At 34.3% G+C, this 16024-nt stretch overlaps 1 protein-coding gene across 1 annotated transcript; it reads right to left on the minus strand.

The window, feature by feature from the left end:
• Positions 1 to 219: 219 nt before the first annotated feature.
• Positions 220 to 15873, minus strand: LOC123548364 (zinc metalloproteinase nas-15-like). The gene is made up of 8 exons (XM_045335561.1): positions 15736 to 15873; positions 9086 to 9201; positions 7863 to 7931; positions 7214 to 7337; positions 3452 to 3565; positions 2230 to 2418; positions 1171 to 1349; positions 220 to 310 (listed from the first exon to the last, which is right to left on the minus strand). The coding sequence occupies exons 1-7, from the start codon at positions 15779 to 15781 to the stop codon at positions 1177 to 1179; spliced, it is 831 nt and encodes a 276-aa protein (XP_045191496.1). The 5' UTR covers positions 15782 to 15873; the 3' UTR covers positions 220 to 310; positions 1171 to 1176.
• Positions 15874 to 16024: the final 151 nt, after the last annotated feature.

Below are 16024 nucleotides of genomic sequence, written 5' to 3' on the forward strand. Positions count from 1 at the left end.
ATGTCAAATTGGACTTTCAGTAGTTAATTTAGCAGTAACTGTTGTGTGCCCTCAGTTATGTTACTCCTCTATACATACTCGGTTTGAGATGTATGACCGTCATGGCCCTCTTGTAACAGGTATAGTCATGTCTTATCGAGAGCATATTACTGGACTTTACAAAATATTGACCGAACATGCCTTTTTTTAGTACATCAGGAGTCAAGAAAACTAAAGTCGTTTACTTCTTGGGAAAGTTTTAATCCAAATACAATAATCACTGAACCAAAAGATCCTTGTACTTGCATATATTTCATATCCAGACCAAGTCCTGAAAAAAAAGAAATAATGATGTTGATGTTGTTGTTTCCATCTGACTTTTTGTAAAAATATTATTCCTGCTCGTGACCGGATATATGACAAACATTTCCTGGAAACCTGTCAAAAATGAATTGAGCTATCCAAGTGCGCTGAGCGCATGATTTTCTGCTTCGCGGTTTCAACCAAAATTGAAACCAGCAACCAATCCCTGAACGCATGGTTTCCTGCTTCGCAGTTTCAACCAAAATAGAAACCAGCAACCAATCCCTGAGCGCATGGTTTCCTGCTTTGCAGTTTCAACCAAAATAGAAACCAGCAACCAATCCCAGAGTACTTGCAATATGGTAATTATAACGGAAATAACATGCTTTAGGAAATTGTAATCGGCTAAAATGGATTTGTAAACTGCCTCGGTAATACTACACAATTGCGACTCACCAACACTGGTAGTAAAGTCGAAAATATCATATCCCGAAAATAAGCCAATAATGTTCATCGTATTATTGAAATATTGTTACATGAAAGTTCCGCGAAAACGAAAGGTCATAAAAGGACCTTTTTTTTATTTGTTTTCGTTCAAAACAGACTTATATCATATTTATTACTTTTTACGATTATGTCATTTTAATGTGTCGGAAATGTTTGATATGGAAGAGGCTGGAAAACTGAGGTGTCGATAATACTATTTCATCTTAACATGTGTGCAAGGAATAGTTTGGATCGTATCATTTCTTTGTCCTGAAAAAGGTTGTGTGTTTCTCCTAGAAGGTTACGAGGTTTTCGACACCGGCCGATGACATGTAAAACCACTATTTAACTGTAAACCATTAAAGCCGACTAAACATTTTATAAAATAAGACATATGAATACCGTGTGCTACTGGCAGAATCCACAAGTTTTCTGGCACCTTTCTTTGGCTATATTATAGCCACTACCGGCAGTATTGGAGCAGAACCCAAAGGACTTCCATTCTGCGCAGTTAAAGTCTTGCACCTCATTGTCGGAACACGGGACTGCGGTTGTCGCAGGCGCCTGAGTGACAACGACCGCTTTTTCAAATTATAAACAAAATATATGTTATTTGTGCCATTGTTCAATAATGATCACCTGAAAAGTTTTTAATCTCAGTTTACATTCCAATTAATATAATCATATTCTGCTCTATTGGGTATTTCCAACAAAATAGTTTTCGTTATTGAAGATAAAATGCATGTATGACACTCTCGCTGTATTCTGAGTACAGATGTGTTTTAAGAAAAAGCAATTTTATCACTTTTTGGAGTTAGAAGTCATTTAGGCGCATTCGAAATTTCAGTTAACAGTGTTTATTTAGCAACATCACTAAGCAAGTATTAATACTTTGAAAGAAAATAAACTTTGGTTTTAACCTCCATCAACCCCGCCCCCCCCCCCCCCCTCCCCACCCTCCCCAACCACACACAGAGTCCTACCCCCGCTTCCATACTTACACAAATTGCACCAATATTATAAAGCTACATTTGAAACTCGGTATCTCGGTCTCGCTTATCTTGAAATTCGAACTATCTCAAAAAACATTCCAAGCCTTAATAGATGTATTTACACTCCGCTTATTTACTCAAATTTGATATGCTGCAGCCTCGGTTGTGTCAAAGTGAATCTGAATTCCCGTCATATTTCGAATTAACAACGTGTTTCAACTATAAAACTATTACAAATACTACTGAAAGTGCGTTTCAAATTGCTTTGTACATACATGTATACTTAAAACGTATATACAATGTATATGTCATATATGTGGCTACAGGTACACATTTAGCCAAAAACACCAGCATTTTCAGTCGAATTTTGGTTGCCTCATGTAAAACGCTTGGCCCCTTGGAATTTGAGATACCGAGTTTCAATTGCACATTAAAGATGTTTAACAAATACAATATGGTAACACAGTACGTTTAGGTGTTGTTGTTGTAGCTGGGGCCGGTGATGTGATTAGTGAATATGGGCTGCAAAATCCGCAGAATTTCGAACATTTCTCGTGCGCGAGAGCGTGCGCCAATGAGGAATTGTCATGGCAGAAATTGAATTTGGAAAGGTCTGCACATTTAAATGTCTCACTTTCGTGGTCGACACAGTCAGGATCTGGAAAAAAATTGTATGTACAAAAATAAGCTCGTTGCATATTAGAGATAATAAAATAGCAATTAAGGATAAATAATAAAGAAAAACAAAAATTGTGCCAGAAAATATAAATTTCACTGTATTTCTTGGCCTACTTTGAGTCATTTCTCTAAAATCATATACATTAGCTCTATATATTTGTAACTGTATAAAAATGGAGTTAGCTTTGTAATTCTCCTGTTAACTGTATATTAAAAGAAACGATTCATACTTGTCCTCAACGTATATATATACGTATCTTCAATCGTATGTACATTTTTATCTTCAGTCCATTACATGGGCGTAGACTATGACTGACTTACTTAATACAAAGTTGAAACATGTACAGACAAAATATAAAATGCCCGCTGTATTGATAAGCATGCTCTTTATACAGTGAGTAAAATAATGATATTAATTATACTATATATGAGTAATTCCTCTTTTATCTCTCGTGTATGGTGTTCCGTTAGGGACAGCGCGTGCTCCCTGTAACACGAAGCGCGAAGGTAAGATGGTGAAGTGCGAAGTACGGAGAGAGGAAGCGCGAAAGTACGAATCTTTGTGCTTTGCATTTATTAAGGGACACGCCAAATGTAAATGTACGGTGGCGAAGCACGAACGCGTGAAGCTTTTACCACTGTAACTTCGCACTGCACCATTGTAAAATCGTCATAGTCCTTTTGCTTTTTTCTCTTTACGTGTAACTTTATACACGCCATTGGATTTTTGAGCTTCACAAGAAGATAGGTTGGCAAAGCGCGAAGATGCGATCGCTTAACGCGAACTTTGCACTTCGCTTTTATAGATAGACGCGCAAAGTGCGAATGTATGACAGCCAGTCGTGAAGCTACGATGGTAAAAACTTCGCGCTTCGCAATCGATCTTCGTACTTCTCGTTGATATAGGGAACACACTCTGGTCCTATCGGAACACCGTACAGCGGTCCTTGGCCGCAAAGGTGTCATTATCGGCACAAATTGTATTTCTAAAATACGCATGCAAGGGACTGTACTTAGAACATTTGGTGCATTAGTAGAAACTTTTGTTGTCGGCATTGGTGTTGTTGTTGTTGTCGTCGTTGTTGTTGTTGTCGTTGTTGATGATGTCGTAGTTTGAAGGTACTGTGCTGAAAGAAGACAAAAATGCCAATTGGACTTATGTTTAGAGCCCCAACCGTTTTTGAAAACTACATTCCAAGTTGGAAAAAACAACATGGTGGTAAAAAAGCAGAATTTTGCTTTTGTATCAATGACAATATTGCTTGACACAAACGAGGAGATTAAATATCAAGACATAAAATTCAACTACTGAAATACAAACCAATCAATGTTTAAAAGGAATATGAAAAGAAACACATTTTAAGCTTTTCGGCACGGTTCTATCTCATATCTTTAAAACCCACGAAAACCATACCCAAATTATTTTAAATACCTATATTACTTATCAAGTGAAAATTACTAAAAACTTAGTAAATTATTTTCAGGTGAAATAATACATATTCGAAAGAAATGCCTAAATAAGTGTTTTCAATTTTCTTAATATCTCGTTCGAAGCATTTTCTTAAATGTTACAGCCCAAAGCCCACTCTCCCATACTTTCATCGCAGATTATTCAAATTTATTGAATGTTGTTCAGTGGTTAATTGAAATTTAACGCTAGCTTAATATTTGAAACTTTCACTTTTTTTGAAACTGTGGTATTATCATTCTAAGATTGAATTACACTTGAACTTTCATCACGGAAACACGTTAGAGAGAGTACACTTCAATTCTGCAAACGATTGCCAGGTGTTAAGAAAACTGCTCAAAATGATTTTGTATATGGTGAATTAGGCAGAATGCCTCTACAAAACTTAAGATATTTTAATATAATTAAATTCTGGATCAAGATATTACATACATCTGATCACAAATATATCAGAAAAGTTTATAACATGTTATATAATGATGCATTGCAAAATCCAAATAGAAAAAAAACTATGTCTACTGGTAAAAAATCTATTATGTGAGCTTGGTTTCATTGATGCATGGTTGTCCAAACTGTGGGAAATGTTGATTTATTTTTATGTAATGTTAAACAAAGAATTAAAGACCAATTTGTCCAAAATTGGCATGGTAGATTGAATGAGTCGTCTAGAGCACTCTTCTATAGACATATTTCAACCATACTTATGTTCAGTTGTCATTAAGAAATTTTGTGTCAGTATGTCACGCTTACGCATGTCATCACATAGATTATCTACTGAAACTGGCAGATGGAATCAGCCAAGTGATCGTAAATGTTCAGAGTGTGATGCTTAGAAGATGACTTCTATTTTGTAATATAACGTCGATTATACAATGATTTAAGGAGACAATTAATATCACCTTATTACTGGAGATCTCCTAATATGAACAAGTTCATAGAACTGATAAATTCAGGAAATGCAAGAACGGTTAAGCGTCTAGCGTGCTACATAGAAAAGGCATTTACAATCAGTTCGAATGCATCATACAGGTTATAACACACTAAATAGTTGTTGTTCTTTATTCTATATAAAACTGACCTATTTCAAACGGCCGCAGCACACATCAGGACCCATTTTAAATGTCTGTAACCTACATTTTCTTGAAGAATAATGTCAGTGCTAAATAAAAATCAAAAGAAAAGTGGGGGTCATGTTTGATGCAAGAAAAATAATTTCAGTCAAACACACAAACTGCAAAATCAGCTAAAAAATGAAACCCCAAATTACACTGGTGGTGTATGATCTAAGTTTCCATGAAAAATTTTGTCATGTTGTTATTTCATTATGAAAATGCTACCTACATGTCAAACATAGATCTGTCATGTGGTTTTAGCAAAAAATTGCAAAGAAAATAAGGAAAATAGCTCTACAGAGCAAAAAACCTGAGAATTATTTGTATCCGCCATTATGCGACTGCCATTTTTTTCGCACCATTTTTCTATTTAGTGTTTGTATGCCTACAATGTCAGACAATAATAATAAAATGTTGACATGTATCATTGATATATAGATTTATATGTCTAGTTTACAATGTGTTGCTGTAATAATGTGTACATTCCAAATATCTTGACAGAGCTTTAAATATAAGTACATCGTATACATTTCTATTACACATTTTGATTTGGTGCGTACCGATTTTATATTACATTAATGTATGTAAATGGAAATTACCCATAGTACCTTACTTATACCAATATATTTTACGTTATAACAAGTTATGCAATATCATAAAATTATATATGCCATACAGCAAACTATGCAACAATATAGTACATGATATTAAAGCTCGATTACATGCTGATCTATTTGTAACTTAGTTTTAAGTATTAATGTCCAATGCAGGTTTCCGTATATTCGTAGGTGAAGTTTTCTATACAACAACCATGTGATCGCAATCCACTTGTCAATCTTCTCTTTTTTTTTCGGACAAGGACACCGACACATTCTTCTTATCAATATCTTAGTATATTAAACTAGCAAATATTCTAAAACATTATGATGAACCATTGGTCAACCTTGAGCTATCCAAGGAAGACAAAAGTGGATGCACAAGTTGTTCGCCATTTATTAATTGAAATAATATTTATAATGCTCTAATCTGCAAAAGTCGCTTTGTTGTTGTATGAAACCATTTCAAAATTAAATTGGTTGTGTAATTAGACAGATGTAAAAAAAAATGCTATAAGATGTACATGTAAATGTATCATACCGGCAATGAAAGTGAATATTATGTAATACAAGGGAACAGAACCTTTATCACGGTAGTTCAAGTCTCGGTCTGCTCATTCCCTCCCTTGGTATATTAATTGTATCACTTTGATTCGCTAGTTATTTGTGATATTTAGTATGTTCATGTTCTATAAAAATGCAAAAAAATAAGTATGCACGTGATATATGTAAATGTATGATTTTAGTAGTAATGGCAAGTGAAACAGAGATGTAATTTATAATACGATCTAAGGGAAACTATTCGTTTTCTGTAAAGCTGATTTATATTAATGACCGTGCTTGCCTTGATATAATCTTTTGCTATCGTCTTCATTAGCCATTTCTATTCCGTATTTGGGAAATATTATTACAACTCTGTAACTATATTGAACACTTCATGTACATGTACCAATTGTACGCCATGTTATCATGTAAATTTTGCCTCATGGGTCTTATTACCTTCTGGTTGATTAAAAAGTAAACTCTTGAAACTCTTGAAATACATTTCAAAACAATGTTTGCCTGTACATAACGAATGAACTATACGCATTCCTTTATTCTTAATATCATATGTGCATATTTTTCAGCAATTTACGGCAAATAGAATTATGATCTGTCCAAACTGTATTTCCAATTTAAGATAACTCAATAATTGTATATAAATAGTACCAGGAAATAAGAGACAAATAAGAAACACATGATTTCACTGCAATATAAAGGCACGGCTTTAAATCATAAAATAAAATTTATAGAAAAATGGCGAATGCAAATCGTCAAAATCTGTAACTAGTATATATATTAAATTAAATATTTCAAATTAAAAAAAAAAACACATGATTGTGTAACGTCCAAATGAATAATCACATAAATTATTATTATAATAATGAGCAACACAAAAGATTAATAGCAAAATTCAATATCTGCTAAAACTGCTTCCTACCGGGCCGATATAACGCAACTTTGCAAAACATAACAAACAGCTATTCATGTGTAAGACCGATGTCGGTCCAATACATAATGCTTGCTGGTATAGGAAGGGATATCGAAAAATATACTAACAACAGGCATGTTTGTCGCAACCCGTGCTGTCACAACATTCACGGCAAACTAGCTGTCCTTCTTCGTGTGGGTGACGATCTCTTTTCCCTACTATACTTTGTACGTGAACTTCGTGTTCGCATTTCTGCAAGACAATCAAAATATCACACAAGTCTTCGACGCATGCGCAATAATACTAAATTTGCTATAGTTGTTCTCAGGTTGTCTTAATACATATTTTATTTATTGATAGATATATGTTCAAGAATCATCATAGAATGTAGTCAGGACAGATAACCAAATAATGTCACTGCTGGAAATATATTCTAAATGAAATCTGCAGGAAATTGAACAGTTTAACGTGTTATTTCTTCGTTCTGTCGCGTAGCATCCTCCGCAACAAAATAAAACAATGAGAAAGAACGATACGACAAAACAGTAAAATAACAGAAAATGTCGTTTTCTACGGAGTTGGGGGAGGCGAGGCTACACAATGAAACAACAAAACATCGACAAAAGATTTCATTGGTGTAGACAACAAAACGACACGACGATACAACAAAATTTGAGAAAAAAATGTCGTTTTGGTGGAAGCGACAGTACAAAAGGACGAAAATTGCAGAAATTGGCCAACAAACAAATGTCCTGTTTAGAAGCATAACTGACTCACTCTATGATCTCCGCATCCAAATGAAAATCTGTAGCTTCCGGATAAATAGTGAACTTCCGTCTTACAAGACTGAAATGAAACAGAATAATAAAATACGTGCAACTGCAATGTACTGAAAATGTAACTGATATGTAACGGATATTGAATAATACTGAAATTTAACAAATACGTAACTTAGATGAAATATATATCTAACTTGGGTGTAACAGAATTGTAACTTAGATATGTAACTTAGATTTAATAGAAATGCAACAGATGTGTAACTTATATGTAACTGAACTTGCTTTACTCCGATTCACTAGGTTCTCGACCTCGGGACAATTGCCGAGTTTTATTTTGGTTGCAGTACCTTTAAAACACTATTGTGTAACACCAAACAGTTCAAGTGTTAAGCTGTGTGAATGTCCCCCGAGAGCAGCTCAGTAAGCGGGGAAATAACCATAGGCAAATTGTCTTCAGTAAGCCATGACTCACAATCATCTGGTTGGGTTCAAAATGAGCCATGAATATAGTTTGATGGTCCAGTCTCCATCTTCTATCGTCAACATTTCCTTAAAACTATTTTTTGCATGAAGCGCTTTGAACAAAGTATGATTAAAGAACATACTCACCTCAAAAAGTGTGATATTTAGTGGTGTAGCAACTGTCTCAAAATTTAACCCCAACCCCCTTCTAACTTTGTAATAAAGACAGTTCTCAGTGACAAAACATGGGGCGGCAATATTGGTCTGTGTAAATATTCGGACATAATAATTGTATTAACGAAATTTCTTCCCTAAAATTGTGTGGCTGTTATATATCAAAATATTCTTTCAAATGGCTTCTTGAGACAATTTTTAAAAAAAATCTATTTTTTTGTTAGTACATGTATAGTAATTTTAGCTAATTCTAATATATTATTTGCGTGTGCTTCTCAGCCAACCTTTTTCAAACCAGTTATATGTTGTCATAGGATGACCGTCTACAAAAGAAACTGAACGGATGAATCTTGACAAAATATACAATGTAATAAAAAATTGATTTCTATTTTTTACAGTTAATATTTGGTTTGATAAAAAAAAGTCTACGCGTAGCCTCTTGTCTAAACTTCTGAGTGTCAGAACTACATGTAGTTAAAATTTTCGTTATTCCTAAACTGGAAAAATGTGCTTGTGTTCATTTGTTTCAAGATCGGCCAAGAAGACCGGGACATGCTCTTTCCAAACTATGATGTGACTGCTTACCTCTGGGCCACAACTTGCGTGTTGATGGCATAATTCAGGATGTGTAGTGTGTTTGCATTGCAGACACATGATCGACATTCCATGGTGAAGTTCGCCCATGGACGTCTCCAACAAAGCTAAGGGTAAAGAGTAATAAATTTTATGGCCCTTCTCTAACAAATACAGTTGAAACTCGATATGTCGTACTCGCTTATCTCAAAAATCCGGCTATCTCGAACATATTTTCAAGTCCCGTCCCGGAAACACGTTCAAAAAATATCATTTGAGCCGTGCCATGAGAAAACCAACATAGTGGTTTTGCGACCAGCATGGATCCAGACCAGCCTGCGCATCCGCGCAGTCTGGTCAGGATCCATGTTGTTTGCTATTAGTTTCTCTAATTCCATTAGGCTTTGAAAGCGAACAGCATGGATCCTGACCAGACTGCGCGGATGCGCAGGCTGGTCTTGATCCATGCTGGTCGCAAACCCACTATGTTGGTTTTCCCATGGCACGGCTCATTTTATGTCAAATTTCGGTTATCTCGAACTAAAACGCTCGATCCCTTGGAGTTTCAACTGTATAGTCATGTAGTATGTTTGAATGGTGTGCGTCCATGGCGGATGTAACGATCCTTTAGAGCTCCGAAAGGTAACATAAACCACATTTATTTTAGATATTACATTCTTTCTTTTTTTTTAATTCAACAAAATATTATTTTGTGATTGTGAAATAACATTTCGTAAAGATGAAAAATTATTCCGAAAATAAGAAATAGTATTTCTTGGATTATTTTTTTTTCGTTTTTATGAAATTTAATTCGTTTTTACGAAACGTGACTTGGTATTTACGAACTAAAAAAGAATGTAATACATTGTATGTAAAATAGATGTATAAATTATTATATCGTTAAAACAAAAAACATTATATATAACAATTTAAAAGAACCAGTAGCACGGGTTTCAATATTGTAAAAGCTTTTATATATGGTGTATCTGTCTGCTTATATCAGTAAAGGCAGGAAAACTTCTGGACTACGGCGTAGCTCCTAAAGTGGCATTCGTTATTTTACTTTTAAATAGTACATTCTTTTCTCATTTCCTAAAAACGTAACTATATTACAAAAATAAGAAAATATTATTTGGTTTCAATCACAGAAAATTATCATATGTAAATCAGATATGAATATAATATCTGAAAATCTGGTCATGAAAAATGTACACGTATATTTATAAAAACAGGAGCAGCCAAAGAGAGAGCCTTATCAACAATCGCATAGTATAGTGGAAGATCGCTGCGTGGATAAAAAAATGGATGCAGGGCAAAAATGGTATTAAGTTAAACAAGACACGAGACTTGACGCATTCGAATTCATATTATTTTCAAGTTTTCAAGCATTTCAAAATGTTTTCCAGTAAAGTTAAATTTACTGTAGACTTAACTCAAACAATGTAATGTCGTTCCTGAAATACAGATTTTTGAAAGGCTAAAGTTAGGCATAGGAAATACAGATCAATATAATTGTACCAATCTTACCTGTCAGACATCACAACAACAAAATGATACAATCTTAGATACTAAGTTATAATTTATTTTATTATTGGCTTGTTAAAAATAAGTTTTTTACCATAAACACAGTGTATAGACTCTCTGTACGCCCAAACGGAAGTCGCCAATAACTAGGCGTTCACTTTCGTTTTTCAAATTGTTGGAAGCTGTCGGTAGTAATTATTTTTATGTTTTTCTGTGTCTATTTGAAATAAATATTCTTCTTGTATATATTTTTCAATGTATGATAAATGTCTCTGCAACAAACTGCCGTTAAATAGACACTAACACATGAAAGTAAAACGTATTTTCACCAAAAACACAACTGGTCATAGCAAAAGACGATGCATTCAGGCTAAAATGTCCGTTATTTAGGAAGTGCGAAGGAAATACGTGTCAGAACCGCTTCTGAATGTTACATTATCAATCCATGCACATGAGTTTATACCTACAAATATGAATTTACAATCCTAAATAGTTGAAATATTGTTTAATTCAACATGCATCTGAATTATGCACTGGCCGCCTAGTCGCAAAACTTTATATAAAAACTGTTCCACTATTCGCCAAAACACTGTACGCCTATTCAATAAAGAAATGACGAAGTGTTTGAACTTGCAGGCTCTATACTCTGAACTCCTTGAATTAAGAAATATAAATTTTGTATTGTATTTCACTTGCGACTGTGAAACAGTATTTATTAGTCTGTTTCACCAACGATGTCCTTGTCTTGGACAAGAAATAAAATCTTTATACGTGTTTCCGCTAACATTCGAGAAAAATATATATTTATTTCGCTCAGTTTGACGGACACTTTGTTTGTATTTCTTTTTTTTCTCTTTTTTTTTTTTTTAGCTCGACTGTTCGGGAATAGGGGTGCTATTCTACTCGCCTCGGCTTCCGCGCTGGCTTTCTTGGTTCAGTTTTTTCGGCAACCTTTTTTGTCACATCTTTTTAGTGTTTGACATTTTTTTTAATTTAAGCTACGCCTACAGACACACGCGCTATGAATGTTTATACGTGTTTCCGCTCACATACGAGAAAAAATATATATTTATTTCGCTCAGTGTGACAGGACAATTTTTTTATCTTTGTATTTTTAGCTCGACTATTCGGGAATAGGGGTGCAATTCTACTCGCCCCGGCTTCGGCCTTGGCTTTCTTGGTTAAAAGTCTTAAGGCAACCTTTTTTTCATCACATCTTTTTAACTTTTGCTTATTCCTTACTGTAACTTCGCATAAACATTGTACAGCATAGAAACAAAGCCTTTTTCTGCAGGGTCCCTGTGTCCATTATACTCAAGGTCAATGTCACTCAATGTATTGTACTTAGTGTTTGAAATTACTTTTTGAATTTAAGCTCCGCCTACAGACACACGCACTGTCTGCCTGGTTGCTTTGTACAGTCAAAGTGTGCAATGAAAATGAGTCCCGCTCATCTATCTTTCAAGACGGTGGTAGCTTTATTCATATTATTTATACATGTAGATCAACTGATGTAATCACTAGGAGCCAGGTCATTTTCAGTTTGTTCTGTAGCGAATACTCAATAATTATGAATGAAAACGAAACGAAAAAGAACCGGGTGTTAGCTTCGATCTGCTTGATTTTGAATGATATCAGCGATGCTTTAGAGCCGGATATTAAAATAAGCAGAAATTACCAGTTACCGCGCCGACGGCAACTGTTTTTTTTTTTCTGTGAGAGATGATAAAGTTCCCGTCGTAAAGTCCGAACAAGTCTCTGAGATGCCGAAAATTGATCAAACACTGAGTTGTGCCACGTAACGATTAAATGAATTATGCGCTAGTGATTTATGTGTAACGAATCTAGTCATTATTGCAAAATCAGTTTCAAACACTATGCAAGTTAGAATTTATTAGTACGCACTTACCAAATTGAGTTAGGCGCACAGCTGCGCCGTGCTAGACCAATTTATTTTGATAAATGCTTACTAATGAACACAAACGAAAAGTGGAATCGAAACTGCAGTAATAGCATTTAAACTGGTCCATGACTGTTACGAAAACGAAAGAAGTTATAACTATTATATTTTAACTTTTGGTTATCATAAAACAAAGTCAAAACATTGAAATATAAGAATGAAAAGAAGTTTTGAATAGGCGTACAGTTTTTCGACTAAGCGTTCAGTCCGGATTTTAAAAATTGCGATTAGTGGGCCAGTAATATATCGAATAGTGGGACAGTGTAATCGGCACATATGTCTCTGAAAAACACATTTTCCTAAAAGCGTATTCGTTACCATAGAGTCATGCTGGCATTTATCGACGCGTAAGATATTTATCTATGAATTAGCAAAGGTTTCAATTCTTTGCAAAAGCTTGAGATACATGTATTTCAAAGAATTGACAGTTTCATTACAAAATCGAACAAATACCCACACGTGATTTGACTTGAAATTAAGTATATTAAGAGTTTAACAGGCGTGTTTGGTATCCACGTAAACAGTAATTCCATACCGATACGTAAAATAAAAAATACACTTACTTCGTGCTATATTAACGAAATAAACAATGAAAATCCAAGCCATCCGCGACAGCAAAAAATTGTGTTTTGATTTCTGAACGCCTAGTTTTTGGCGACTTCCGGTTGGGCGTACAGAGAGTCTATACACTGTGATAAATAAGCTGACGCATTTTTTACAAGGGTATATCATATACAAACGAATATATTCTACTTTTCTTTGTTGTGAAGAAAAAATATGACATTGTCATAATTATGTCTTAAACAGTTTTCATTTTCCACTAAAATGTATAATGCAAGAAAAGGAAACTAAAAGATATCTCTGCTTGTAAGTACTTGCCTCAGGCAAGAGTTGTTATTCTTTTCGAACACAGCTTTTCAATAAATATTAAAACTTCAGTTATTGATATAGAAAAGCTTCCATAAACTTCACATTAAAATTTTTGTAAAATCATTTTTTTGGTTATTTAAAAGACTTAGACTTTATATGATCTATCTCTTTTAAAGTAAAGTGATATGTTAACCAGTTCATGCAGTCAGGTTTTCCAACCGACCATACACGTTAATTTACACGCAAAACTATCGTAGCTCTTATTTGAGAAAGATGACGTTACGACAGTGTTGCGTTCAACTCAGGGCTTCTAGCGCTAAATCCGTAGCTAAAGACCCTAGAGTAGATTACCCTGTATGTCTATTCGTCGGATCGCCAATTTCCGTAATGGTTTATTTTTAGCCAGCTAAACTTACACACATTGTATTATTGCGCTCTTAAATAAATACTATAAATTAATGCCTATCGTATAAACACAATTTATTTGACACTCAATTTGTTAATCTAATGATATCTCTGCTAGGTTAAGTATGACTGTGTGACACTGCAAGAAGGTTTGATGGAGGTGAATCTACTTTTTGGTACTATTTTGTTATGCGTATGACAGGAAGAACTGAGTTTTGAACTTCTTTATAATAGATTATGTTAACTTTGAGGCGGATAACCGTAATATAACAAAAGCTTTATGTCATAGTGAAAATGAACAAGAAACTACATTCGGAAAGCTAAGTACAAGGATAAGATATTCAAGTTTCACGTTTCGTTAGCTGATATTCATCAACCACTTTAGTTCACATTTGACCGATCTAAACCATATAGCTGTTGTCTCCCCTAATATCGATATTCTGCCGTTCAATTCTTCCTCATGATCGCTTTGATATTAAACTACAGAGTTCTTTGGAATATTGGATCAATTTTTTGTTAAAATTTCAGCAGCTGAATAAGGAAGGCTTAGTCCCACATGGGTCACGAGAGAATGTCTACATGTGACATTAGCACTGTTTTGTTGTGTGTTTTTTCGCTCGTTGGGTTCAATTAAGCGTTAAACTTTCTTCACAATTAAGCTTAAATATATCAAAATGAAATTAAACTAAATATGGCTATAAACAAAAACCACATACAATAGTTGATGACAGGCCTTATATAGGTAAGAATGTACAGACATGTGTGGCAGGGTTATGTCAAAGGAAGGGACATTTGTCATTTGGTCACTATAAAATCTGTCAGTTCGTGATATATATTCATCTATTATTATTGACCTTTGAATTAATAAGACCGACATGTTCCTTATCATTAATGCAAATATGTTTGGTGGCGTACAAAGTGTGACAGTTTAATACACAACAATATGGCTTTCTATACATTCGCTGCACTTAAGTCTTGCTTGATGAAAGAATAATGGAACCATAACGATATTTGCTATGTCATGTCCATCATTATGAATTAGGAATACCAATTTTATTTATATTTTAAGGAAGAAACGTTTATTTATATCTGAATGGGAGTCATCACGCCAAAAGGGACCATTTGATTGTTTGTTCCCCAAAAGTGTTGTACTTACACTTCTTTTAAGGATCTTTCTAAAGGTTTTACTTTTTTCTTTCCACAGAAATTCTAAATACGGACGTGTAGTCGGCGTTAAAAGTTACGAGAAACAAAAAAAGTTATGAGAAACAAGTGTAAAGTTTCAACTTTAAAAACGGTCATTTCTAATAACGTCTCACAGGGCCCTTAGATAGTCTCTTATCACAATAATTTCTCTCGATAAATTTAAGGGAGAGGCATTTTGTTGCCATTAGTAACTATTAAATTGTGACATTTGTTTGATAAGTATATGATTACTCTTAAACCTATGTTAAAGACCATCTGTGTAAAGAAAAAAATGGCTCCATAGACATTTAGAACTTAATATGTTCGATTCAAACCTTAACCTGTGAATAAAGACCGCTTTTAAATGAAGACACATCTTGGCTCTATGGCTTGTATTTCTATAAATAGGACTGTATACTAATTAACTTTGATAATGTGGCAGTTGACCTCAATACAATCGACACTGTTTATTTTCCAATACAGGTAAACCCAATATTTGCTTTACAATAGATCTATGACAGATTATCTTTGAACACCCCTGGACTTATTGGACTCAACTGCCACGTTATCAAAGTTTATTAGTACACAATTTAGTGGTACAACGCGGATAAAACAGTTATGACTGGATGAAGATAGATTTATGAAATAAATATTAAGCGTCATTTCGACCAAGATTTATAATATAAAATCAAGGTTAATCAAAAGTTTAAATAATTACCACATATTGGGAGAAAAAGTCCTAAAAACCGCAGCATAGTTTTCATTGTTACAATCACGAGGTCCTTATCAGAAATGTGACAAAAACAGCACTACGTGTTTATCTGCGTAAGTTGTATCTAATCTAAATGGACTTAGGTCTCAAATGCTATTTGTTCTTATCATTTTTGAATTTTCGTTCACGACAGTTATTATGGCAACTTTAGAAAAAACTCAAATTAGAAAAAAAACTCAAATTTGCCAATAATGCCAATGAAATAACGCTGATGGTAGGCCTTGTTGGACGACTC

This window comes from Mercenaria mercenaria, chromosome 6, assembly GCF_021730395.1.
Source record: "Mercenaria mercenaria strain notata chromosome 6, MADL_Memer_1, whole genome shotgun sequence".
NCBI lineage: Eukaryota > Metazoa > Mollusca > Bivalvia > Venerida > Veneridae > Mercenaria > Mercenaria mercenaria.

Bases quoted from the DNA above. Each gene is read 5' to 3' on its own strand.
- LOC123548364 (XM_045335561.1), bottom strand. From the start codon at position 15,781: ATGAAAACTATGCTGCGGTTTTTAGGACTTTTTCTCCCAATATGTG. The intron at 9,202-15,735 runs GTAATTATTTAA...CTTTACCCTTAG, and splicing joins ACTTTTTCTCCCAATATGTG to CTTTGTTGGAGACGTCCATG. The intron at 1,350-2,229 runs GTACTGTGTTAC...AATTTGAAAAAG, and splicing joins TACAACAACAACACCTAAAC to CGGTCGTTGTCACTCAGGCG.